The sequence below is a fragment of the Siphateles boraxobius genome, unplaced genomic scaffold (assembly GCF_051911475.1).
Source record: "Siphateles boraxobius isolate OS27281-9 unplaced genomic scaffold, OSU_SipBor_1 146, whole genome shotgun sequence".
Classification (NCBI taxonomy): Eukaryota; Metazoa; Chordata; class Actinopteri; order Cypriniformes; family Leuciscidae; genus Siphateles; species Siphateles boraxobius.
This window is the reverse complement of record NW_027508751.1, coordinates 104,393-131,466: the sequence shown is the minus strand read 5'-3', so window position 1 is coordinate 131,466 and position 27,074 is coordinate 104,393. Positions and strand designations below refer to the sequence as shown.

At 43.4% G+C, this 27,074-nt stretch overlaps 1 protein-coding gene across 1 annotated transcript; it reads right to left on the bottom strand.

Moving 5' to 3' along the window:
• Positions 1 to 390: 390 nt before the first annotated feature.
• Positions 391 to 27,074, bottom strand: LOC143738522 (transcriptional repressor p66-alpha). The gene is made up of 11 exons (XM_077230505.1): positions 26,975 to 27,074; positions 22,974 to 23,136; positions 19,400 to 19,517; positions 19,075 to 19,206; positions 11,289 to 11,360; positions 10,594 to 10,704; positions 10,161 to 10,376; positions 8,779 to 9,007; positions 4,953 to 5,260; positions 2,853 to 3,027; positions 391 to 1,979 (listed from the first exon to the last, which is right to left on the bottom strand). The coding sequence occupies exons 2-11, from the start codon at positions 23,126 to 23,128 to the stop codon at positions 1,858 to 1,860; spliced, it is 1,638 nt and encodes a 545-aa protein (XP_077086620.1). The 5' UTR covers positions 23,129 to 23,136; positions 26,975 to 27,074; the 3' UTR covers positions 391 to 1,857.

Sequence of the window (27,074 nt, the reverse complement as noted above, 5' to 3'; positions counted from 1 at the left end):
TTATGAATTATGATGACTCCCCCATGGCTTGCCACTCTTCTTTAACTGTTTCTCCATCCTCCTGTCAAACTGCTCCTGCTCAGATACAAATAAAACAAAAAAACTAATTATTACTGGGCTTTTTTGTATTTTTTATCAAATAAATGCAGCCTTGGTGAGCAGAAGAGACTCTTTTAAAAACGTTAGAGATCTTATCTGTGTGTGTGTGTGTGTGTGTGTGTGTGTGTGTGTGTGTGTGTGTGTGTGTGTGTGTGTGTGTGTGTGTGTGTTCTGATGAGATGAACATGTTATCTGAAAGTCTCTAAAGTGTGAGACTGTCTTTTATCCGTCTCGGTCTCAAAGATAAAAACTAAAACTCACGGCTTCAATAAAACACTGAGACTGCGAGAATTAAAGGGTTAAACTTTTTATTACAGGAACAAAGATCAATCTAACAAACTAACTTTGTGAATGTTAAAGAAAGCAAATGTAACAAAACCTTGACATCATCCGTTCTGTGGGCCGGAACATCATGAATAAACACAGATGCTTTAAACAAATAATAATCAAGGGATACAGATGATCTCTTAATTAAAGCAGTTATTAAAGAAATCACCCTAGAAACTATTTGAAGCAAATGTTTGATATATATATATATATAGAGAATCCACCTGTATGGAAACACACAATATAATCCCAAAAATATCGACAAATGTTTAAAACTTCGACTGAGTCGATCAAAGAAAACAAATTAATTCAGACGGAGTCAATGGAAGGTGAACTTATAACAATACAAATTAAAAACAAACCATCACAGATTGTGTGTTCGGGTCAAACACACACACACACACACACACACAGACACATCCTTCAGTCGAAAATACACAGTTATATAATTTAACAGTCAGAGAAATCTAAATAAAAACACACACACACACACACACACACACCACCCAGTGTGAAAGCGGCTCGTTTGCATCCATCAGTTTGTTCTGATGTTTTTGGTTTGTTTTCAGTCTTTTCCTCTTGTTCTGAAGAGAGTCTTTTATGAGTGATCTGATCGGTCTGGTTCAGATGTGGTTCGGTTCAGATCCGGTTAAGATGCGGTTCAGATGTGGTTTAGATCTGGTTCAGAAGCAGTTCGGTTTAGATCCGGTTAAGATGCGGTTCGGTTCAGATCCGGTTAATATGCGGTTGAGATGCGGTTCGGTTCAGATCTGGTTAATATGCGGTTGAGATGCGGTTCAGTTCAGATCTGGTTAATATGCGGTTAAGATGCGGTTCGGTTCAGATCCGGTTAATATGCGGTTGAGATGCGGTTCGGTTCAGATCTGGTTAATATGCGGTTGAGATGCGGTTCGGTTCAGATCCGGTTAATATGCGGTTGAGATGCGGTTCGGTTTAGATCCGGTTAATATGCGGTTCGGTTCAGATCTGGTTGAGATGCGGTTCGGTTCAGATCCGGTTAATATATACGGTTCGGTTCAGATCCGGTTTAGATGCGGTTTAGATGCGGTTCGGTTCAGATCCGGTTGAGATGCGGTTTAGATGCGGTTAAGATGCGGTTCGGTTCAGATCCGGTTAATACAGGGTTTAGATGCGGTTAAGATGCGGTTCGGTTCAGATCCGGTTAATATGCGGTTTAGATGCGGTTCGGTTCAGATCCGGTTAAGATGCGGTTTAGATGCGGTTAAGATGCCGTTTGGTTCAGATCCGGTTAATATGCGGTTCAGATCCGGTACAGCACAAACTCACCCGTGAGAGTGAAAAGCCCTTGAATGAATAAACCTGTGTAAACTTCTAGGCGCTCTGGCGTGAACAGACACACACACGTCCTGAATCGTGAACAGAGACACACACACGTCCTGATCCCGAGCTTCACTTCCAGGAGTTTGCCGTGTGTGACGGGATCATGTCCAGCAGAAACTCTCTGTGTCGCTCCAGCGCTGAAGACGACTTGTGTCCCGACAAACTGGGGTTCATGTAGGCCATCGTCACACCTGCCACACACACACACACACACACGATTCAGAATGAGTAAACAATGACAGAACGATAATTCCTGCTTGAATTATCTAAGTTTATCAGTGCCGTTGGTTCCGGAAGTATTTTTCCCATAGGAATATTTAAAGTCTCTGTTAAAGTGTTACAAGGAGAATCACAAACTTTAATTTGAAAGAAAAATGTATTTGAAAATCAGAAAAAAAACTGTGAACTATTGCGACTTTTTATCTAAGAATCACGCGTTATAAAAGTAAGAATTGTCAGATATAAACTCGCAAATGTGAGATAAAAAGTCGCAATCATATTTTAAAATGTTTTATTCTGTGGCGGAAACAAGCTTCCATAGAACTGACGTAATCCTATTAAAAACCATCATTCATTTGAAGATGTTGATTATATCTATAGAAACAATATTGCAAAATATGCATGTATACAAACAAGTATTTTGAGAGTGTAGGGAGACTCCATTACATCATGGGAGTGGGCGGAGCTAAAGAGCTTGCTACAAGTCTCTGATTGGTGGAATTTTATGCACAGCATCATGGGTGATGTAGTTTTTCAATTCTGCTTTTAATCTTGAGTTGAAATAATAAATAATGCGAACAGTTTCGACAAAAGCTCATCGTTTAACTCACATAGGGTCTGTCTTTAAAGATTTATCCTTCAAAATACAATTCCCCTCTGGAGAAAATACAGTTTCTACTCGTGAACACAAAGTGGCTGAAAACAAAGTGTTACTGGTAGTCGCTGTATGGAGAATATTTGTGTATAATATGTCAGTTTGCTTTATTTTGCTCTCCTCACTTACATAATGAACTATAGTGTCCTGCACACACTAGTGAAAAATATCTAAAATTAAGAATCTGCACCTGCTGCCCCGCGGCTCCTCCTCCTCCAGCCAGAGGTCACGGGGTCACGGCTCCTGATGACCTCTGACCCCTGACGCACTGCATGCTGACCCGGCCTGTGGACCACTGCGTTCTGCAGCCGAGGAGAAGAAGAAGAAGATGAGATGGAGCGAATCCCAGACTCCGACAGAGACACCTGACGAAACACACACAAGTTACGCCTGAGTGAGTGTGTGTGTGAGTGAGTGTGTGTGAGCAATAATGTACTCAAGGCTAGTGCTGAATGGTGAATAAGTCAGTAACTCCTCTTCGTGTCGAACAACGCCCTTCAGCCGTGACTTATTCACCATACAGCACTAGCCTCGAATACACTATTGCTTACCAGTGTTGTTTAACGCGATACAGTAACGTTACTACTTTTCCGGTGTAACGCGCTACTACTGAAAATTTGGTAACGAAACGTAGTTCCTTTTTCAATTCCGCACAACGTTACTTTTCCCAGAGACAGATTTGACAGCGACACGGTCTCCTCAGCTGCGCTAGCACTAGCCACAAGCTCCACGCGGTACGTGACAGAGGCTGGCAGAGTAATCAATTCTGTGATTTACTGCGCAAACCAAAAGTAATACTGCCCACCGGATGAAGAAGGGCTGGCTCTCCACAGAACATAAAATATTCATTTTATTGTATGTTTCGTGTTCGCAATTGTGTTAAAAAAACAATGTTATGGGCGTAACAGTTCTTCGGACGTGACCGCTCTGAAAGCGGCACTAAAAGACTGCTTTAAAACTTTCACAGAGACCTCAAACAGGCATTTAAAACACCAAATATTAAGGATTGGCATATCAAGCAAAATAATATTCGTACCTCTCCCCCCACATGCTTACCGTAAGACGGCGTTCGCTCAAATCCCGTGCCGATATTAAATTTCTCTGTATAGGCCTACGTGTTGTAGCCTAGTCATTAAAGTTTAAATTTTATGGTTAAATAAAATAATTTCTTTTTTAATTTCATCTATGTTGATTATATGAAAAGTGAAAAGCATGAGTAAGATCATAAGATGCGCAATCGGGAGACAAATGGAGTGGGCAGACATGATTTTGACCACTTCATTAAGTTTGTTTTTGTAGAAAGCCTTTCTTCAAAGTGAATTTCGTTTTGTATTATTTGTGTCTTAATTTTAATCAGTGTTTCATCAACCAAATGTCTGGATTTAATAAATAAGAAGTAAATATAGCAGGCAATATAATCAGGACTTCTCAGGAGCTCCGTGCCGGCGCGTGAACTGAGCTCGTCTCATAAATGAACCGAAACCCAGCGTATAAGCTACTTGCCTTAAAGATCTGAGAAATTTATAGAAAGCTTGAAATGTGTACTTTAAAACAAAACTATTCAAAACGAAAGAAAAACAGACAACTCTCTGCTTATGTTATCCGTATGAAATGTGCATTTCTCTCTGGCGCGTTCACTACTGCGAAGATCTCGAGTCAGCATCGTCAACTTTTATCTTTGCAGCCGACTCTGACAAAGAAAACACTTGTTTATTAATAAAAAATTGAAATGTCTATTATTTGACATATTCATAATCATTACTTTTGCCGGTTCGCGTCACCACTGCTAAATAGTTAATATTGTTATTTGGTGTTCAGTTTATACAGGTTTTTCAAATGTTATTTTAATAAAAATATATTTTATTCGATCTCAAAATCTCTCTTTTTTTCTAGTTTTTCAGTAAGTAGAGTTCATAGTAGAATTTTATGTAGGCCTACACATTTAGGAACAGATATTGTGTTCTGCCCAAAGTCAAGCAACATAAAAGTAACGTAAAAGTAACGAGTATCGTAAAAAGTTACTTTCCAAAGGGGGTAACTAAGTAAAGTAACGGATTACTTTTTTAAGTAGTAACGAGTAATGAGCAAACACTACTTTTTCCAAAGTAACTTTCCCAACACTGTTGCTTACATAGTTAACTTAGACGGAGAAATTATGGCTATTGCATGCTGGGAAACTGCACATAAAATAATGGCAGCCTTTGCCAAATCACGTGCAGTTTCATTGCGATGGAATTGTGTCATAATGCGCATCACTTCCTGCTGGAGAGAGGCGGAGCCAGGGTTATACCGGTTTGACGGCGGCGGGGGGGCGGCTCATCTTCCCCCTGTGTGCCGATGATGATGATGATGATGATGTGGTCTTCTGAATGCGCTGCTCGATCTCCTGCTCCTGATGAAGAGCCTTCACGAACGCCGCCTTCAGCCGATTGGTGTGCTGGGTCTTCAGCGCCTGCTTCTGATTGGCTGAGAGGCACTGCTCACACACGATGGCTCCGCCCCCGTCCTCACACCAGCGGCTGGTGAAGTCCGTCTCACACTGACAACAGCAGGAGGGCTCTCCACTGACCACTAGCCCAGCGTACACACCCTGCTGACCTGACACACACACACACACACACACACACACATCATAACCAGCACTGCCTGTCTGTGTTTCTCGTACAACGCTGTAACTCGTTGCTTAACTACTATAGTGCGATGCATCGTTGAAGAAATCAACTATCTCACGACTGTTTCCTGAAACCGGATTGTTTTAAATTGATCGTTCGACGGCGTTGGTTAATGATGTCACGCGTGTGTTGGAGTAATAACTACAGTTAATGAATCTGTGTGAGGCAGAATTAGCGCGAGATGTTCTGCTATAATTATGCACATGCATCTGAGGACTAGTTCTCATTTTTCTCAGTTATTTTGCTTTATTTCCAGATTAAATCATAGACTCGTTCTTACACACTCGAGCTCGTACACACATGCGCTCTTCAGAAACTACACTTTCAATCTCTTCACGAACTAAAAGAAGTAAATGCCGTTTATATGTAATCTAAATAAAAGATAGAGATTGCACTGAATGTCTTGATTATTTTGCTCGATCAGGATTTATTGAGTCATGAAAACCAGAAACTGCTTCTAATCGCAGCTCGAGATCTGTCGCTCACACACACACAACTCTGCGATGCTGTGTGTGAATGTTCGTTAGAACGATGGTTTCGGGAAACACGACTCGTTAAACTGATGATAACGACGGACTTCTGACCAGAGTTGGCTAACGATGCTTTCAGGAAACAGTCCTGATCGGCTCGAATGCATTTTTTTATTTCACATTGAATTTTGCTTCATTCATTGCTAGAGATTTAATGAAAATGCAATCGTGAGTGTTTTCACTGTGAGTGTTTTAACTGTGAGTGTTTTAACTGTGAGTGTCTTAACTGTGAGTGACTTAACTGTGAGTGACTTAACTGTGAGTGTCTTAACTGTGAGTGTTTTAACTGTGAGAGTTTTAACTGTGAGTGACTTAACTGTGAGTGACTTAACTGTGAGTGTCTTAACTGTGAGTGTCTTAACTGTGAGTGTCTTAACTGTGAGTGTCTTAACTGTGAGTGTCTTAACTGTGAGTGTTTTAACTGTGAGTGTTTTAACTGTGAGTGTCTTAACTGTGAGTGTCTTAACTGTGAGTGTCTTAACTGTGAGTGTTTTAACTGTGAGTGTTTTAACTGTGAGTGTCTTAACTGTGAGTGTCTTAACTGTGAGTGTTTTAACTGTGAGTGTCTTAACTGTGAGTGTTTTAACTGTGAGTGTTTTAACTGTGAGTGTCTTAACTGTGAGTGTCTTAACTGTGAGTGTTTTAACTGTGAGTGTTTTAACTGTGAGTGTTTTAACTGTGAGTGTCTTAACTGTGAGTGTTTTAACTGTGAGTGTCTTAACTGTGAGTGTTTTAACTGTGAGTGTTTTAACTGTGAGTGTTTTAACTGTGAGTGTTTTAACTGTGAGTGTTTTAACTGTGAGTGTCTTAACTGTGAGTGTTTTAACTGTGAGTGTTTTAACTGTGAGTGTTTTAACTGTGAGTGTTTTAACTGTGAGTGTTTTAACTGTGAGTGTTTTAACTGTGAGTGTTTTAACTGTGAGTGTTTTAACTGTGAGTGTTTTAACTGTGAGTGTCTTAACTGTGAGTGTTTTAACTGTGAGTGTCTTAACTGTGAGTGTTTTAACTGTGAGTGTTTTAACTGTGAGTGTCTTAACTGTGAGTGTTTTAACTGTGAGTGTTTTAACTGTGAGTGTCTTAACTGTGAGTGTTTTAACTGTGAGTGTCTTAACTGTGAGTGTTTTAACTGTGAGTGTCTTAACTGTGAGTGTTTTAACTGTGAGTGTTTTAACTGTGAGTGTCTTAACTGTGAGTGTTTTAACTGTGAGTGTTTTAACTGTGAGTGTTTTAACTGTGAGTGTTTTAACTGTGAGTGTCTTAACTGTGAGTGTTTTAACTGTGAGTGTCTTAACTGTGAGTGTTTTAACTGTGAGTGTTTTAACTGTGAGTGTTTTAACTGTGAGTGTTTTAACTGTGAGTGTCTTAACTGTGAGTGTTTTAACTGTGAGTGTTTTAACTGTGAGTGTTTTAACTGTGAGTGTCTTAACTGTGAGTGTTTTAACTGTGAGTGTTTTAACTGTGAGTGTTTTAACTGTGAGTGTTTTAACTGTGAGTGTCTTAACTGTGAGTGTTTTAACTGTGAGTGTCTTAACTGTGAGTGTTTTAACTGTGAGTGTTTTAACTGTGAGTGTCTTAACTGTGAGTGTTTTAACTGTGAGTGTTTTAACTGTGAGTGTTTTAACTGTGAGTGTTTTAACTGTGAGTGTCTTAACTGTGAGTGTTTTAACTGTGAGTGTTTTAACTGTGAGTGTTTTAACTGTGAGTGTCTTAACTGTGAGTGTTTTAACTGTGAGTGTTTTAACTGTGAGTGTTTTAACTGTGAGTGTTTTAACTGTGAGTGTTTTAACTGTGAGTGTCTTAACTGTGAGTGTTTTAACTGTGAGTGTCTTAACTGTGAGTGTTTTAACTGTGAGTGTTTTAACTGTGAGTGTTTTAACTGTGAGTGTCTTAACTGTGAGTGTTTTAACTGTGAGTGTTTTAACTGTGAGTGTTTTAACTGTGAGTGTCTTAACTGTGAGTGTTTTAACTGTGAGTGTGTTAACTGTGAGTGTTTTAACTGTGAGTGTTTTAACTGTGAGTGTTTTAACTGTGAGTGTTTTAACTGTGAGTGTTTTAACTGTGAGTGTTTTAACTGTGAGTGTTTTAACTGTGAGTGTCTTAACTGTGAGTGTAAATGCAATTAAGAAAAATAACATTTAAATGATCACTTCGCTACAGTTTTTGCTTGAACATGTTTAACATATCAGATTATTTCTGTAATACATTTTCATTTTGCAACTTATAAAGTGTTAAAATATCCATTCAATTTACATATTAAAAGAAGTGTATAAAACGGCAAATGTAAGTTCTATAATTAAATTTTCATTTTTTACTAAACGTTGCACAAATGTAATGGAAAATGTCAATTTAAATGCAGAAATGCTGTCATTTTGTATATTACATTTCAAATTGAATATTGCTACACATATGCTTCCATATATTTGTGGAAAAAGCCAACAATGGGTCAAAATTATAGATTTTTCTTTTATGCCAAAAATCATTTGGATATTAAAGTAAGATCATGTTCCATGAAGATATTTTGTAAATTTTCTTATCATGAATATATTAAAAAATATATTTTTGTGAGTGAATGCAGCAAATCGCAAACATAAATGCACAACTCTAGATGTGAATTTCTCAAGGTTTAGATTTTTTTGCACCCTCAGGTTCCAGATTTTATGAAATGTTGTATCTCGGCCAAATATTGTCTTATCCCAACGAACCACACATCAATGGAAAGCTTTTTTATTCAGCTTTAGTTTTCAGATGATGTATAAATCTCAATGTCTAAAAAACTGACCCTTTGACTGGTTCTGTGCTCCAGGGTCACAAATCTCAACTGTGTGATTATTTATATCGTCACAAAATGTAACCTTAATATCTTCATGCCTTATGATGAGCGTGTGTGTGTGTGTGTGTGTGTGTGTGTGTGCACCTCGGCCCAGAGACTCCAGCAGGTTCTGCACCACCTCCTCCAGGCCCAGTAAGCACAGGAACTGGTGGCTGGCGGCCGAGGGCATGAAGGTGAACTGGGTTGCGAGTGGTTTGGCTGCTGGGATCTCCAGAAGAGCTTTTTCCAGCTGTTTCCGCAGAGCCAGCTTCACTGACGCCTGAACACTGGCCACACACTCGCTGCTCGACGACTTCAGGTTTGATCCTGCGGTCTGAGGGAACACACACACTCACGCATCAGAACCAGCTCAAGATTTACTCTAACACTGAATCTGGACTTTTGAATATGTCTGCTTGAAAGAATAAAGAATGATGTATGCAACAGTTATAAAGAATGCATAAATCATTCATTGAAAAGAAGACCGTGCTCTATTTTAGGAGAAGTGGTTTTATTTAATTTTAAGATTTTTTTTATGTCTGTATTACATGTTCAAACTTTAAAATAATTAATATTCACAGGTTAATAGATGTTTTCTCCTGGAGTATATAATGGGTTTGGAAATTTTAGAGAAATTCTAAATTAATGCATTACAATTTATCTACACCCATTAGATTTAGTCGACTAAATCTACAGTACAATCTAAAATCTTATTGTATTTCGTCGACTAAAACAATTCAGATGACTAAAATATGACTAACTAAATGGCATTTTAGTCAAAAGACTATGACTAAAACGAAATCAAATTTTGCTGTCAAAATTAACACTGGACCCGAAGCACTAAAAAAATGTGTCCAAAAAGCTTACTCTTTTTTTTTTTCATTTTCATAATATTTTTTCTATTTTTTTGTGAATTTTTTGGGGGGAGATTTTTGGTTATTTTTTATTTTAGTAGATTTAATCAATAAATAATAAATAGTAATTTAAGCACATTTCTCACATTCATTCAACTTAAATTCAAAATAACTCACAATTTCATTCATAACCCTTTTAATTCAGCTCTAAATATCTTACATCGGGTGTCTCTGCAGACCTCTTGTGGGAAATAATAATATAAGATGATATTTCATGACTCTTGATGGCCTTATATCTCTATATGGAGTAAATGAGCTGTTCCGCTGGGTCCTAAAGCAAGTTCGCTTCAGTGTGCATTCAGAAACACAGACATTATAAAATAACGTTTCGGTTAAAGTTTTAGTTTGAATTTTGAGCATTTTTAGGTTTTTCTATGTGTACTGAAGCATTCCATTCATTCCTAAGGGAGTCAGATTGACCCGCGAGGGAAGGATTTGTTAGTTTTTTAAATTTCAACCACAAAACATTTTTTTGTGTGTTGAAGTGCCACAAAAGTCCTCTGATGAACCCTTTTTTTTACAGTCTCGGGTCACAGTGTCCAGAGGGCAGGATAAACGCAGTGTGTGAAGCACCTGGTTGATGAGCAGAAGGCTGGCGCTGGGGATGGAGGTCATGCGTACGAGGCCCGGCTGGAGGACCCGGTGTGTCTGAGCACTGGTCTGGGCACTGGTCTGGGCACTGGTCTGGGCACTGGTCCCAGTGGCTCTGGGAGCGAGCAGGAGTGGAGGAGGACCTGAGGACTTCTGCTGTCTGAGACTGGAGATCTGCTGTGGCGTCACTGAGAGAGACTGAAGAGAGAGAGGAGAAAACTTTGCTTTCATTTATTACTAGGGTTGGGAATCAGATACTTGTTCTAAAATAAAAATTGAAATTCCTCTTATCAATTGTGAAATTGTGTCCGAATGTGTAAATTGGCAAAACACGTCCAAATGATAAACTAACTCTACGATGATTAAACTTAGTTGATCCGCGTCCGGATCACGATTACCTGTTCGTCGGACTCACCTGAGCTCCTCTGACCAGTGCTGGCATGATCAGCTGAGTGTGTTTGGTCACATGACCACCGCGCACCAGTGGAGGAGGAGCCACCGTCCCAGAAGGCCGAGCAGGAACCACCTGATGAACCAGTCAACCAATCAGACTCACTACAGCTCCAGGACAGAGTCCCAGAAGGCTTTTACAAAGTTAATCACAGCACTTTCAGCTAGACATCACAGCTCAGATTTATAAACTTCTATGACTCCTCAATTTACATTTATGCATTTTATCCAAAGAGATTTACATTCATGGTATACATCGTATCAGTTCATGCATTACCTGTGGATCGAACACAATCTGTATTGTCAAGTCAAGTCACCTTTATTTATATAGCGCTTTTTAGAATACAGATTGTTTCAAAGCAGCTTTACAGAGATAACAGGAAAAGATAATTTTGTTTAATACAAAATTAAATGTCTTTTTTTTTGGTAATAAAATATTTTTGTTCAGTTAGAGTTCAGTTGTGTGTAAGAGAGAGAGAGAGTGTGTGTGTGTGTGTGTGTGTGTGTGTGTGTGAGTGAGTGAGTGTGTGTATGTGTGTGTGTGTGTGAGTGAGTGAGTGTGTGTATGTGTGTGAGAGTGTGTGTGTATGTGTGTGAGTGTGTGTGTGTGTGTGTGTGTGTGTGTGTGTGTGTGTGTGTGTGTGTGTGTGAAGGACTCACAGGTTGTGCAGCTTTAGCAGTAGTGGAGCTCTTCAACAGAGGAGGAAGAACAGCAGACACTGAAATCACCGGCTGATCAGAGACACAGAATAACCTGATGTTTTACTGGGACTTTCACACACCAGCACAAACACTGATCACTCTGACACACTGATCACTCTGACACACTGATCACTCTGACACACTGATCACTCTGACACACTGATCAATCTGACACACTGATCACTCTGACACACTGATCCCTCTGACACACCGGTCACTCTGACACACCGGTCACTCTGACACACCGGTCACTCTGACACACCGGTCACTCTGACACACCGGTCACTCTGACACACCGGTCACTCTGACACACCGGTCACTCTGACACACCGATCACTCTGACACACCGAGCACTCTGACACACCGATCACTCTGACACACCGATCACTCTGACACACCGATCACACTGACACACCGATCACTCTGACACACCGATCACTCTGACACACCGATCACTCTGACACACTGATCACACTGACACACTGATCACTCTGACACACTGATCACACTGACACACTGATCACTCTGACACACTGATCACTCTGACACACTGATACACTGAGCACTCTGACACACTGATCACACTGATCACTCTGATCACTCTGACACACTGAGCACTCTGACACACTGAGCACTCTGACACACTGAGCACTCTGACACACTGAGCACTCTGACACACTGAGCACTCTGACACACTGAGCACTCTGACACACTGAGCACTCTGACACACTGAGCACTCTGACACACTGATCACTCTGACACACTGATCACTCTGACACACTGATCACTCTGACACACTGATCACTCTGACACACTGATCACTCTGACACACTGATCACTCTGACACACTGATCACTCTGACACACTGATCACTCTGACACTCTGACACACTGATCACTCTGACACACTGAGCACTCTGACACACTGAGCACTCTGACACACTGAGCACTCTGACACACTGATCACACTGAGCACTCTGACACACTGATCACACTGAGCACTCTGACACACTGATCACTCTGACACACTGAGCACTCTGACACACTGAGCACTCTGACACACTGATCACTCTGACACACTGAGCACTCTGACACACTGAGCACTCTGACACACTGAGCACTCTGACACACTGAGCACTCTGACACACTGATCACTCTGATAACACTGATCACTCTGACACACTGATCACTCTGATAACACTGATCACTCTGATCACTCTGACACACTGATCACTCTGACACACTGATCACTCTGATAACACTGGTCACTCTGATAACACTGATCACTCTGATAACACTGATCACTCTGACACACTGATCACTCTGACACACTGATCACTCTGATAACACTGGTCACTCTGATAACACTGATCACTCTGACACACTGATCACTCTGACACACTGATCACTCTGACACACTGATCACTCTGATAACACTGATCACTCTGACACACTGATCACTCTGATAACACTGATCACTCTGATAACACTGATCACTCTGATAACACTGATCACTCTGACACACTGATCACTCTGATAACACTGATCACTCTGATAACACTGATCACTCTGACACACTGATCACTCTGATAACACTGATCACTCTGATAACTCTGATCACTCTGACACACTGATCACTCTGACACACTGATCACTCTGACACACCGATCACTCTGACACACCGATCACTCTGACACACCGATCACTCTGACACACCGATCACTCTGACACACCGATCACTCTGATAACACCGATCACTCTGACACACCGAGCACTCTGACACACCGATCACTCTGACACACCGATCACTCTGACACACCGAGCACTCTGACACACCGAGCACTCTGACACACCGAGCACTCTGACACACCGAGCACTCTGACACACCGAGCACTCTGACACACCAAGCACTCTGATAACTCTGACACACCGAGCACTCTGACACACCGAGCACTCTGACACACCGAGCACTCTGACACACCGAGCACTCTGACACACCGAGCACTCTGACACACCGAGCACTCTGACACACCGATCACTCTGACACACTGATCACTCTGACACACTGATCACTCTGATAACACTGATCACTCTGACACACCGAGCACTCTGACACACCGAGCACTCTGACACACCGAGCACTCTGACACACCGATCACTCTGACACACTGATCACTCTGACACACCGATCACTCTGACACACTGATCACTCTGATAACACTGATCACTCTGACACACTGAGCACTCTGACACACCGATCACTCTGACACACTGATCACTCTGACACACTGATCACTCTGATACACTGATCACTCTGACACACCGATCACTCTGACACACTGATCACTCTGACACACCGATCACTCTGACACACTGATCACTCTGATAACACTGATCACTCTGACACACTGATCACTCTGATAACACTGGTCACTCTGATAACACTGATCACTCTGATAACACTGATCACTCTGATAACACTGATCACTCTGATAACACTGATCACTCTGACACACTGATCACTCTGACACACTGATCACTCTGATAACACTGATCACTCTGACACACTGATCACTCTGATAACACTGATCACTCTGATAACACTGATCACTCTGATAACACTGATCACTCTGACACACTGATCACTCTGATAACACTGATCACTCTGATAACACTGATCACTCTGACACACTGATCACTCTGATAACACTGATCACTCTGATAACTCTGACACACTGATCACTCTGACACACTGAGCACTCTGATAACACTGATCACTCTGACACACTGATCACTCTGATAACACTGATCACTCTGATAACACTGATCACTCTGATAACACTGATCACTCTGACACACTGATCACTCTGATAACACTGATCACTCTGATAACACTGATCACTCTGACACACTGATCACTCTGATAACACTGATCACTCTGATAACTCTGACACACTGATCACTCTGACACACTGAGCACTCTGACACACCGATCACTCTGACACACTGATCACTCTGACACACTGATCACTCTGATACACTGATCACTCTGACACACCGATCACTCTGACACACTGATCACTCTGACACACCGATCACTCTGACACACTGATCACTCTGATAACACTGATCACTCTGATAACTCTGATCACTCTGACACACTGATCACTCTGACACACTGATCACTCTGACACACCGATCACTCTGACACACTGATCACTCTGACACACTGATCACTCTGATAACACTGATCACTCTGATAACACTGGTCACTCTGATAACACTGATCACTCTGATAACACTGATCACTCTGATAACACTGATCACTCTGATAACACTGATCACTCTGATAACACTGATCACTCTGATAACACTGATCACTCTGACACACTGATCACTCTGATAACACTGATCACTCTGATAACACTGATCACTCTGATAACACTGATCACTCTGACACACTGATCACTCTGATAACACTGATCACTCTGATAACACTGATCACTCTGATAACTCTGATCACTCTGACACACCGATCACTCTGACACACCGATCACTCTGACACACCGATCACTCTGACACACCGATCACTCTGACACACCGATCACTCTGACACACCGATCACTCTGACACACCGATCACTCTGATAACACCGATCACTCTGACACACTGAGCACTCTGACACACCGATCACTCTGACACACCGATCACTCTGACACACCGATCACTCTGACACACCGAGCACTCTGACACACCGAGCACTCTGACACACCGAGCACTCTGACACACCGAGCACTCTGACACACCGAGCACTCTGATAACTCTGACACACCGAGCACTCTGACACACCGAGCACTCTGACACACCGAGCACTCTGACACACCGAGCACTCTGACACACCGAGCACTCTGACACACCGATCACTCTGACACACTGATCACTCTGATAACACTGATCACTCTGACACACTGAGCACTCTGACACACCGAGCACTCTGACACACCGATCACTCTGACACACTGATCACTCTGACACACCGATCACTCTGACACACCGATCACTCTGATAACACTGATCACTCTGACACACTGAGCACTCTGACACACCGATCACTCTGACACACTGATCACTCTGACACACTGATCACTCTGATACACTGATCACTCTGACACACCGAACACTCTGACACACTGATCACTCTGACACACCGATCACTCTGACACACTGATCACTCTGATAACACTGATCACTCTGACACACTGAGCACTCTGACACACTGATCACTCTGACACACTGATCACTCTGACACACCGATCAGTCTGACACACCGAGCACTCTGACACACCGAGCACTCTGACACACCGATCACTCTGACACACCGATCACTCTGACACACCGAGCACTCTGACACACCGAGCACTCTGATAACTCTGACACACCGAGCACTCTGACACACCGAGCACTCTGACACACCGAGCACTCTGACACACCGAGCACTCTGACACACCGAGCACTCTGACACACCGATCACTCTGACACACCGATCACTCTGACACACTGATCACTCTGATAACACTGATCACTCTGACACACTGAGCACTCTGACACACCGAGCACTCTGACACACCGATCACTCTGACACACTGATCACTCTGACACACCGATCACTCTGACACACCGATCACTCTGATAACACTGATCACTCTGACACACTGAGCACTCTGACACACCGATCACTCTGACACACTGATCACTCTGACACACTGATCACTCTGATACACTGATCACTCTGACACACCGAACACTCTGACACACTGATCACTCTGACACACCGATCACTCTGACACACTGATCACTCTGATAACACTGATCACTCTGACACACTGAGCACTCTGACACACTGATCACTCTGACACACTGATCACTCTGACACACCGAGCACTCTGACACACCGAGCACTCTGACACACCGATCACTCTGACACACCGATCACTCTGACACACTGATAACTCTGACACACCGAGCACTCTGACACACCGAGCACTCTGACACACCGAGCACTCTGACACACCGATCACTCTGACACACCGAGCACTCTGACACACCGAGCACTCTGATAACTCTGACACACCGAGCACTCTGACACACCGAGCACTCTGACACACCGAGCACTCTGACACACCGATCACTCTGACACACCGATCACTCTGACACACTGATCACTCTGATAACACTGATCACTCTGACACACTGAGCACTCTGACACACCGAGCACTCTGACACACCGATCACTCTGACACACTGATCACTCTGACACACCGATCACTCTGACACACCGATCACTCTGATAACACTGATCACTCTGACACACTGAGCACTCTGACACACCGATCACTCTGACACACTGATCACTCTGACACACTGATCACTCTGATACACTGATCACTCTGACACACCGAACACTCTGACACACTGATCACTCTGACACACCGATCACTCTGACACACTGATCACTCTGATAACACTGATCACTCTGACACACTGAGCACTCTGACACACCGATCACTCTGACACACTGATCACTCTGACACACCGATCACTCTGACACACCGATCACTCTGATAACACTGATCACTCTGACACACTGAGCACTCTGACACACCGATCACTCTGACACACTGATCACTCTGACACACTGATCACTCTGATACACTGATCACTCTGACACACTGAGCACTCTGACACACTGATCACTCTGACACACTGATCACTCTGACACACTGATCAGTCTGACACACCGAGCACTCTGACACACCGAGCACTCTGACACACCGATCACTCTGACACACCGATCACTCTGACACACTGATAACTCTGACACACCGATCACTCTGACACACCGATCACTCTGACACACCGAGCACTCTGACACACCGAGCACTCTGACACACCGATCACTCTGACACACTGATCACTCTGACACACTGATCACTCTGATAACACTGATCACTCTGACACACTGAGCACTCTGACACACCGAGCACTCTGACACACCGATCACTCTGACACACTGATCACTCTGACACACCGATCACTCTGACACACTGATCACTCTGATAACACTGATCACTCTGACACACCGAGCACTCTGACACACCGATCACTCTGACACACTGATCACTCTGACACACCGAGCACTCTGACACACCGATCACTCTGACACACCGATCACTCTGACACACCGATCACTCTGACACACCGATCACTCTGACACACCGATCACTCTGACACACCGATCACTCTGACACACCGATCACTCTGACACACCGATCACTCTGACACACTGATCACTCTGACACACCGATCACTCTGACACACCGATCACTCTGATAACACTGATCACTCTGACACACCGAGCACTCTGACACACCGATCACTCTGACACACTGATCACTCTGATAACACTGATCACTCTGACACACTGAGCACTCTGACACACCGATCACTCTGACACACTGATCACTCTGACACACTGATCACTCTGACACACTGATCACTCTGACACACTGATCACTCTGACACACTGATCACTCTGACACACTGATCACTCTGAGCACTCTGACACACTGATCACTCTTCTGCCGCCCAGGAACTGCATGATCCAGTCAATATCATGTCCGCTGGAGTCGTGTGTTTGACTGTGTCTGATCTTCTTGAGCAGGATGAGTGTGTGTGTGTGTGTGTGTGTGTACCTTCAGTCCGCTGGAGTCGCTGCGAGTTTGACTGTGTCTGATCTTCTTGAGCAGAATGAGTGTGTGTGTGTGTGTGTGTGTGTGTGTACCTTCAGTCCGCTGGAGTCGCTGTGAGTTTGACTGTGTCTGATCTTCTTGAGCAGGATGAGTGTGTGTGTGTGTGTGTGTGTTTGTGTGTGTGTGTGTGTGTGTACCTTCAGTCCGCTGGAGTCGCTGTGAGTTTGACTGTGTCTGATCTTCTTGAGCAGGATGAGTGTGTGTGTGTGTGTGTGTGTGTACCTTCAGTCCGCTGGAGTCGCTGTGAGTTTGACTGTGTCTGATCTTCTTGAGCAGGATGAGTGTGTGTGTGTGTGTGTGTGTGTGTGTACCTTCAGTCCGCTGGAGTCGCTGTGAGTTTGACTGTGTCTGATCTTCTTGAGCAGGATGAGTGTGTGTGTGTGCGTGTACCTTCAGTCCGCTGGAGTCGCTGTGAGTTTAACTGTGTCTGATCTTCTTGAGCAGGATGAGTGTGTGTGTGTGTGTGTGTGTGTGTACCTTCAGTCCGCTGGAGTCGCTGTGAGTTTGACTGTGTCTGATCTTCTTGAGCAGGATGAGTGTGTGTGTGTGTGTGTGTGTGTGTGTGTGTGTGTGTGTGTGTGTACCTTCAGTCCGCTGGAGTCGCTGCGAGTTTGACTGTGTCTGATCTTCTTGAGCAGGATGAGTGTGTGTATGTGTGTGTGTACCTTCAGTCCGCTGGAGTCGCTGTGAGTTTGACTGTGTCTGATCTTCTTGAGCAGGATGAGTGTGTGTGTGTGTGTGTGTGTGTGTGTGTGTGTACCTTCAGTCCGCTGGAGTCGCTGTGAGTTTGACTGTGTCTGATCTTCTTGAGCAGGATGAGTGTGTGTGTGTGTGTGTGTGTGTGTGTGTACCTTCAGTCCGCTGGAGTAGCTGTGAGTTTGACTGTGTCTGATCTTCTTGAGCAGGATGAGTGTGTGTATGTGTGTGTGTGTGTACCTTCTGTCCGCTGGAGTCGCTGTGTGTTTGACTGTGTCTGATCTTCTTGAGCAGGATGAGTTTGGCCTCTTCTAAGCGAAGCTCCTCCTTAAGCTGATTAATGACACACTCGCGCTCCTCTGCAGAACTCCTCTTCTCTCACACACACACACACACGCACAAAAACATACAATTAAAAGTTGAATCTGCAGAGTTTCCCATACATAGAAAGACTGTGTTTGGCACTTAAGAGTATCCCATCATGCATTATGTACGTGCAATCGTGCGATGGAGAGGAAAAGCTTCCAGTGTAAGTGATGATGAATAATGAGTGTCAGGCGTTTACCGTGAGCAGATCCGTGTCCATCTCCCTGCAGCGGTTCCCAGTGACCCGAGGACTGGGATCCTCGTCCGACACCACGATGACATCATCAGGAGAGGGAGACCTCGCGCTCTTCATCGCACTGCCATCACACACACATACACCAAAAAATATTCAGACACCAGATATAATTTTTGATATTGTTTCACTAGTGTGATCAGGACACTATAGTTCATTAATGTAAGTGAAGAGAGCTAAATAAAGTAAACTTTGACATAATACCCAAATATTCTTCATACAGTGACTACCTGTAAACATATAAACATTTGGGACCAAAAATAATTCTGACACTTTGAGCTGATCATGTTAAGCTGAAGTGTTTTTTCTTTAATAACTAATGCACCTTTTTACAGCACAGACTGAACAACATGAAGCATTGCTTGGTAACTGGTTGAGCTAAACTGGTATATACTTGAAATATCAAGCTCTTGTCATATTTTATTATCATTTTCTAAACTATAGCGAATAAACTGATAATGTGAGAAATGTTAAAGGTGTGTGAATAAATGTTGGTGTGTGAAATGAACACGCATTTCTTACACCGCTATGAAATCACACCTTTCTTAAATTTTTTTAAAGAGGGCAAGAAAGGGTGGCCGTGTCTGTCCCAGGAAACCCCTGTGATTGGCTGATTAGTGTTTGATTTTGATTGTTTTAACTAGAATTTTATGAATTATTAGCTTTTCATCAGCTCATCACACACACACACACACACACACACTCACACTCACGCACACACACTCACACTCACTCACACACTCACTCACTCACACACTCACTCACTCACACACTCACTCACTCACTCACTCACTCTCACACTCTCACACTCACTCACACACTCACTCACACACTCACTCACACACTCACTCTCACACTCTCTCACTCACTCACTCACACACTCACTCACTCACTCTCACACTCTCACACTCACACACTCACTCACACACTCACTCACACACTCACACACACTCACTCACACACTCACTCACTCACTCTCACACTCACTCACACACTCACTCACACACTCACTCACACACTCACTCACACACTCACTCACACACTCACTCACACACTCACTCACACACTCACTCACACACTCACTCACACACTCACTCACACACTCACTCACACACTCACTCACACACTCACTCACACACTCACTCACACTCACTCTCACACTCACTCACACACTCACTCACTCACACTCTCACTCACTCACACACTCACTCACACACTCACTCACACACTCACTCACACACTCACTCACACACTCACTCACTCACACTCTCACTCACTCACACACTCACTCACACACTCACTCACTCACACACTCACTCACTCACTCACACACTCACTCACTCACTCACTCACTCACTCACTCTCACACTCACACTCACTCACACACTCACTCACACACTCACTCACACACTCACTCACACACTCACTCACACACTCACTCACACACTCACTCACTCTCACTCTCACACTCACTCTCACACTCTCACGCACACACACTCACACACACTCACACACACACTCACACACTCACTCACACACTCACTCTCACACTCACTCACACACTCACTCTCACACTCACTCTCACACTCACTCTCACACTCACTCTCACACTCACTCTCACACTCACTCTCACACTCACTCTCACACTCACTCTCACACTCACACACACACACACACACAGCTGAAGATAAAGTGAAAGTGAAAGCAGACGAAACTGAGCGTTAGGAATGCTGGGACTTCAGTCTTAAAATAATGCTTCTCATAAACTAACAATAATCACATCCGATATATAGTAACAAACACACATGATTATCACACGCGATGAACTGCAGTTTCTAAAACGACGAATGTAAGGATGACAGGAACTTTGGATCGACACACACTTGCAGAAATGATCCTAATATTATTCTTATATTGTGATCAACACACACACACACACATCCATTATGTCTGCTTAACGGAAGGCATGATGTCATGGTCACATGTTACTTTGACCTCAGACTGACGACTGAAAGTTGAACTGGTTGTTTCCCACGAGCGACTCCAGCTGTGTGTGTGTGTGTGTGTGTGAGAGAGAGAGATCAGACTCTTCCTCTGCATTAATCACACAACTAAACACACGTCACATGACCCACCGATGTTCCCTGATGTCATGTGACACCCCTCCCATACTGGAAACCATGACAACCAGCCGGCTGGAACCGGTTAGTGACACATGGCTTTCATTTTGTGAAGTGGAGGAGCGTTCAGATGCTGAGAAGATGGAGAAACTTTGAGGAGGGGGGGGGGCAGGACACACACACACTCTCTCACACACACACACACGCACTCACACACACACACACGCGCACACAGTCACTCTCACACACGCACTCACTCACACACACACGCACACACACGCACTCACTCTCACACACACGCACACACGCTCACACGCTCACTCACTCACTCACTCACTCACTCACTCACTCACTCACTCACTCACTCACTCGCACTCACTCACTCTCTCACACGCACGCGCACTCACGCACTCACTTGCACTCACTCACACACATTCACACTCACACACAAGCACTAGGGCTTTGACTTTTGCCCAAAAATCATATTCGAAGTTCGTTTGTTTATTAATATTAATATTCGAATATTAATTATTAATATTTTGACCATTAAATATTATATATTTGACCATAAAACTTGCAGAATTTGAGAGCTGAGCCTGTGCTTCATATCAGAAGTATCAAATTGGGACATAATTGCATAATCACAGATTAAAGTGAGTGGAACAGCGGAGCGGTGCACTCGGGTGATTATGGTAATGATCTTTTAGAGCGAGATCTATAATATCTGTATCTAGAGCTGGAAGTGCGTCCATCAAGCGTCTCCGCTCAGTGTGTGTTGCTTTCTCCCGATGAACACGTGCAGCGCCGCATTAACAGCTGAGGACGCGCTTACTTTAATAACACCTTCTGTGACTAATGTGCAATCTTGACAAGTTAATTAATTATGATCAAGGTATCATTTTTTAGTGTAAAACATCGATGCTTAGGTTTTAAATCTTTAAGTAACCAACAAAAAAGCCAGCAAACGGTAGCTTTTATCGTGTTTGATTTGCGATCTCGCTAGTTTCCAGTGATTTCTCTCCGATTCGTTTTCTGATGAAACTGCCATTAGTCGGTGAAATAATGCGTTTGTGTGCCGTTGTTCCAGAGAGGTGTGTTACGAGTGTGTTTTAGTGACGGTGGAAACGCAGCAGGTTTTGGTGTCGGTGTTCCTGACCCGAGGCCATCGGCCCCGCCCGCACTGGCCCCGCTCACGCTGGCCCTGACACGGACACACTGACCCTGATGCTGGCCCTAACGCTGACACTGGCCCTGACACACCGGCCCTGCTACACTGGCGCTGACACTGGCCCTGACACACTGGCGCTGACACACTGGCGCTGACCCTTGTCCTGACCCACTTGCCCTGACCCACTGGCCCTGACGCTGCGAACGAAACCCCAGGTGTAAAGGTTCCTCACGTGTTCCTTTCGTCTCGCGTCTGGAGCTCCAGTTTGATGGAGGCCTTCATCAGCTCCTCCTCTTCATCACGCTTCAGTCGCTTGCTGTCCGCGGGGAGAGACTCCTCTAGCGCACGCTTCTGACTGCGCGTCTGTCGCACCGCCTCCTCAGACATGAGCTCAGCTGCACACACACACACACCATCATCATCATCATCAAGTCAAGCCTCTGTTTATATAGCGCTTTTTACAATACAGATTGTTTCAAAGCAGCTTTACAGAGATAACAGGAAAATAATGCAGCAAAGTTTGTTTTTCTAGAAGAATATAGCATCACAGTCCAGCTGAAGTAAGTTCAGAGATGGTTCATTTTTGTTCATTTATATATATATAGCCGCTCTGGAGAAAACTGTGATGTCATCGTCCAGCTCAGTTCAGTTCTCATATAATGCTGTCAATGCAGGAGATCAATAATATTGTAGAATATTAAATATCCGCAACTAGGCAAGACAAAAGCCAAAGGCGACCAAGAAGAAAAAAGGCGACAGGTGTGACATCTGTTAAATCTCTGAATCATTGGTCAATTCATGACCTCAACAGGAAACGCATCATCATCCTCATGAATCATGAACCTTCACCTGTCTGAACTGGGATCAGATTCTGTCATTCAACTTCTAAATTGTACCGTCATACTGACTGAGCAGGGCTCGAAATTAACTCTTGTCGGGGACAAGTGGAGTTTTTGAGGGGACAAGCAAAAGAGAATTTTACTCGTCCGACCGGACGCGTATCCTGATTAAAACGGCAATAACAGAAAAATACATTAATTAATAAAAAACATTTATTGTAAGTTGCGATCAATATCTGAGAAATCTAAACAAAATAGTGCAGCTCACACTCAACAACATACTGCCGATAAAAATTTAATGTGGAGTTTTTATATTTTTAAGATATGATGCAACCTCACACGACCAGTGCCGTTTTCCTGAATACCATGATTGAAAATTTGACATTGATTTCATATAACAGTTCAATAAACGGTTACAATTAAGTAACTTACATTTTAGATGCAATTTTGACTTTTGTTTCAGCAGCGAAAATAGTTCTCTTTATGAATGATTCATTACTGAATGATTCAGCGTTTTGAACGAATCGGTTGAGTCAAAGATTCAATGACTCATTCATAAACAACGGCCTTATTCTTGAACGAATCATCCGTTTGAACGAATCGTTTAAATGAATGACTCGCTCATTAAAGCGGTCACCTTCCCACCTGGTGGTTTAGCTTCGCGTTTAAAGTATCTTCTTTCCAATGTTTCTTATTAGGAGATTGTTTTAAATATTTATTTAATATCCAATTTAATGCAGTTGTAATTTTTCAGTGTAAATTCTTTAATTTGATCAGCCCTACCAAGGTTGTCTTATTCTAAATTGAATCTATTGATCAAATTTAGGAATTTAAAATGAAAGATGAAGCATATATTTAATAAGATTAGGGCGGAAATGCCCTTTAAAGGTGCAGATATGACAATATGCAGATTTAAATATATCAAAGCTGATTGAACACTGATGAGAATATTGCTTCAGAATAAACTATATTTACAACACCACAAAAAAACTTTTTTACTCGGACAAGTGAATGACAGATTTATTCATGAAATATCCATGAAACGGTCATATTGTGTAAAGCCAAGAAATGGTTAACAATATTGAACAGAGGTCAGTTTGTTTTTGTCATATGTTCTCAAGACCACAGATGGAGAAACATGTCATGTGACGCAACCGTCCAATGTTAACCTTGAAAATATGCAAATAAAAACAAATAATGTGAAATTTGAAAACTTGAGTCCAGGATAAACTCTTATGATACATGATTACATTGGCTAGGTTAATGATGACGTGGGTTTGTTTGAGAAAAGAGCATTAAGAGGTTATTATTTACACATTACAGCTTTACTTCTACAGTCACAGCAGCTTCTGAGTTATAAACAGAATCAGAGTGATTGCATCCACTATTTTAAAATTTACGTGTGAGATTGTGTGTGCGAGTGAGTTTGTGAGCGTGCGAGTGTGTGAGCGTTATTGTAACTTAAGTACACATGACAGTTTCATGCGCTTTTAGTATTTACTACTATTTTAACTCCTGTCTTCTGCGGTGTTCAGAAGTGCGTTTGCGGTCTTCAGAAGTGTGTTTGCGGTGTTCAGAAGTGCGTTTGCGGTCTTCAGAAGTGTGTTTGGGGTCTTCAGAAGTGTGTTTGCGGTCTTCAGAAGTGTGTTTGGGGTCTTCAGAAGTGTGTTCAGAAGTGTGTTTGGGGTCTTCAGAAGTGCATCTGCGGTCTTCAGAAGTGCGTCTGCGGTCTTCAGAAGTGCGTCTGCGGTCTTCAGAAGTGCGTCTGCGGTCTTCAGAAGTGCGTTTGCGGTCTTCAGAAGTGCGTTTGCGGTCTTCAGAAGTGCGTTTGCGGTCTTCAGAAGTGCGTTTGCGGTCTTCAGAAGTGCGTTTGCGGTCTTCAGAAGTGCGTTTGGGGTCTTCAGAAGTGCGTTTGCGGTCTTCAGAAGTGCGTTTGCGGTCTTCAGAAGTGCGTTTGCGGTCTTCAGAAGTGCGTTTGGGGTCTTCAGAAGTGCGTTTGCGGTCTTCAGAAGTGCGTTTGGGGTCTTCAGAAGTGCGTTTGCGGTCTTCAGAAGTGTGTTTGCGGTCTTCAGAAGTGTGTTTGCGGTCTTCAGAAGTGTGTTTGGGGTCTTCAGAAGTGTGTTTGCGGTCTTCAGAAGTGCGTCTGCGGTGTTCAGAAGTGCGTCTGCGGTGTTCAGAAGTGCGTTTGCGGTCTTCAGAAGTGTGTTTGCGGTCTTCAGAAGTGTGTTTGGGGTCTTCAGAAGTATGTTTGGGGTCTTCAGAAGTGCATCTGCGGTGTTCAGAAGTGCATCTGCGGTGTTCAGAAGTGTGTTTGCGGTCTTCAGAAGTGCGTTTGGGGTCTTCAGAAGTGTGTTTGCGGTCTTCAGAAGTGCGTTTGGGGTCTTCAGAAGTGTGTTTGCGGTCTTCAGAAGTGCGTTTGGGGTCTTCAGAAGTGTGTTTGCGGTCTTCAGAAGTGTGTTTGCGGTCTTCAGAAGTGTGTTTGGGGTGTTCAGAAGTGTGTTTGCGGTCTTCAGAAGTGTGTTTGCGGTGTTCAGAAGTGTGTTTGGGGTCTTCAGAAGTGTGTTTGCGGTCTTCAGAAGTGTGTTTGGGGTCTTCAGAAGTGTGTTTGGGGTGTTCAGAAGTGTTTGCGGTCTTCAGAAGTGTGTTTGGGGTCTTCAGAAATGTGTTTGCGGTCTTCAGAAGTGTGTTTGGGGTCTTCAGAAATGTGTTTGCGGTGTTCAGAAGTGTGTTTTCGGTCTTCAGAAGTGTGTTTTCGGTCTTCAGAAGTGTGTTTGCGGTCTTCAGAAGTGTGTTTGCGGTCTTCAGAACTGTTTGATGGTCGATACATTCAGGAAGTGTTTCTTAGAGCAGATATTAAAATAAGAAAGGAGTTCATATTGACTGCTTGTATTCATTGACGAAAATGCAGGCATGTGTATTAATATTGAAAAGTGAGGATGTAATGTATCGTGATGTCGAATCAGACACACACACACACGGCTCTATTCAGGTCTAAATGTTGACTGTGGGTTTTCTTTCTTTGTTGTGGATCAAACACCAAATCATTCCTACAGGACACTCATCAGCAAACTTCCTGAATTACAGGAAGAGTTACAGTACACACACACACAGTCATGCACACACACATGCACACACAGTCATGCACACACACACACACACACGCACAGCCATGCACACACACGCACAGCCATGCACATGTACACACACACACGCATTGTCATGCACACACACGTGCAATGTCATGCACACACACACGCACTGTCACGCACACACACACACACAAATATACACTCACACACATACGCATATAATACTCTCTTTCTCGGACGCGCACACACACACACACACACTCGCTCGTTCTCTCTCACACATATGTGCACACACACTCTCTCACAGATAATGGAAAGCTGACTCAAGTTGTTTTCTCTCTTCCACCCAGTGACATCACAGAGGCACACATGACCCTTCCCAGGATTCCATGGGGCACACAACGC

Excerpts from the sequence above, each read along its gene's own strand:
- LOC143738522 (XM_077230505.1), bottom strand. The coding sequence starts at position 23,128 with ATGTCTGAGGAGGCGGTGCGACAGACGCGCAGTCAGAAGCGTGCGCTA. Across the intron at positions 5,261-8,778 it reads GCTGGAGTCTCTGGGCCGAG|GTCAGCAGGGTGTGTACGCT; the intron begins GTGCACACACAC and ends TGTGTGTGTCAG. Across the intron at positions 3,028-4,952 it reads CCCCCGCCGCCGTCAAACCG|GTGTCTCTGTCGGAGTCTGG; the intron begins GTATAACCCTGG and ends GTGTTTCGTCAG.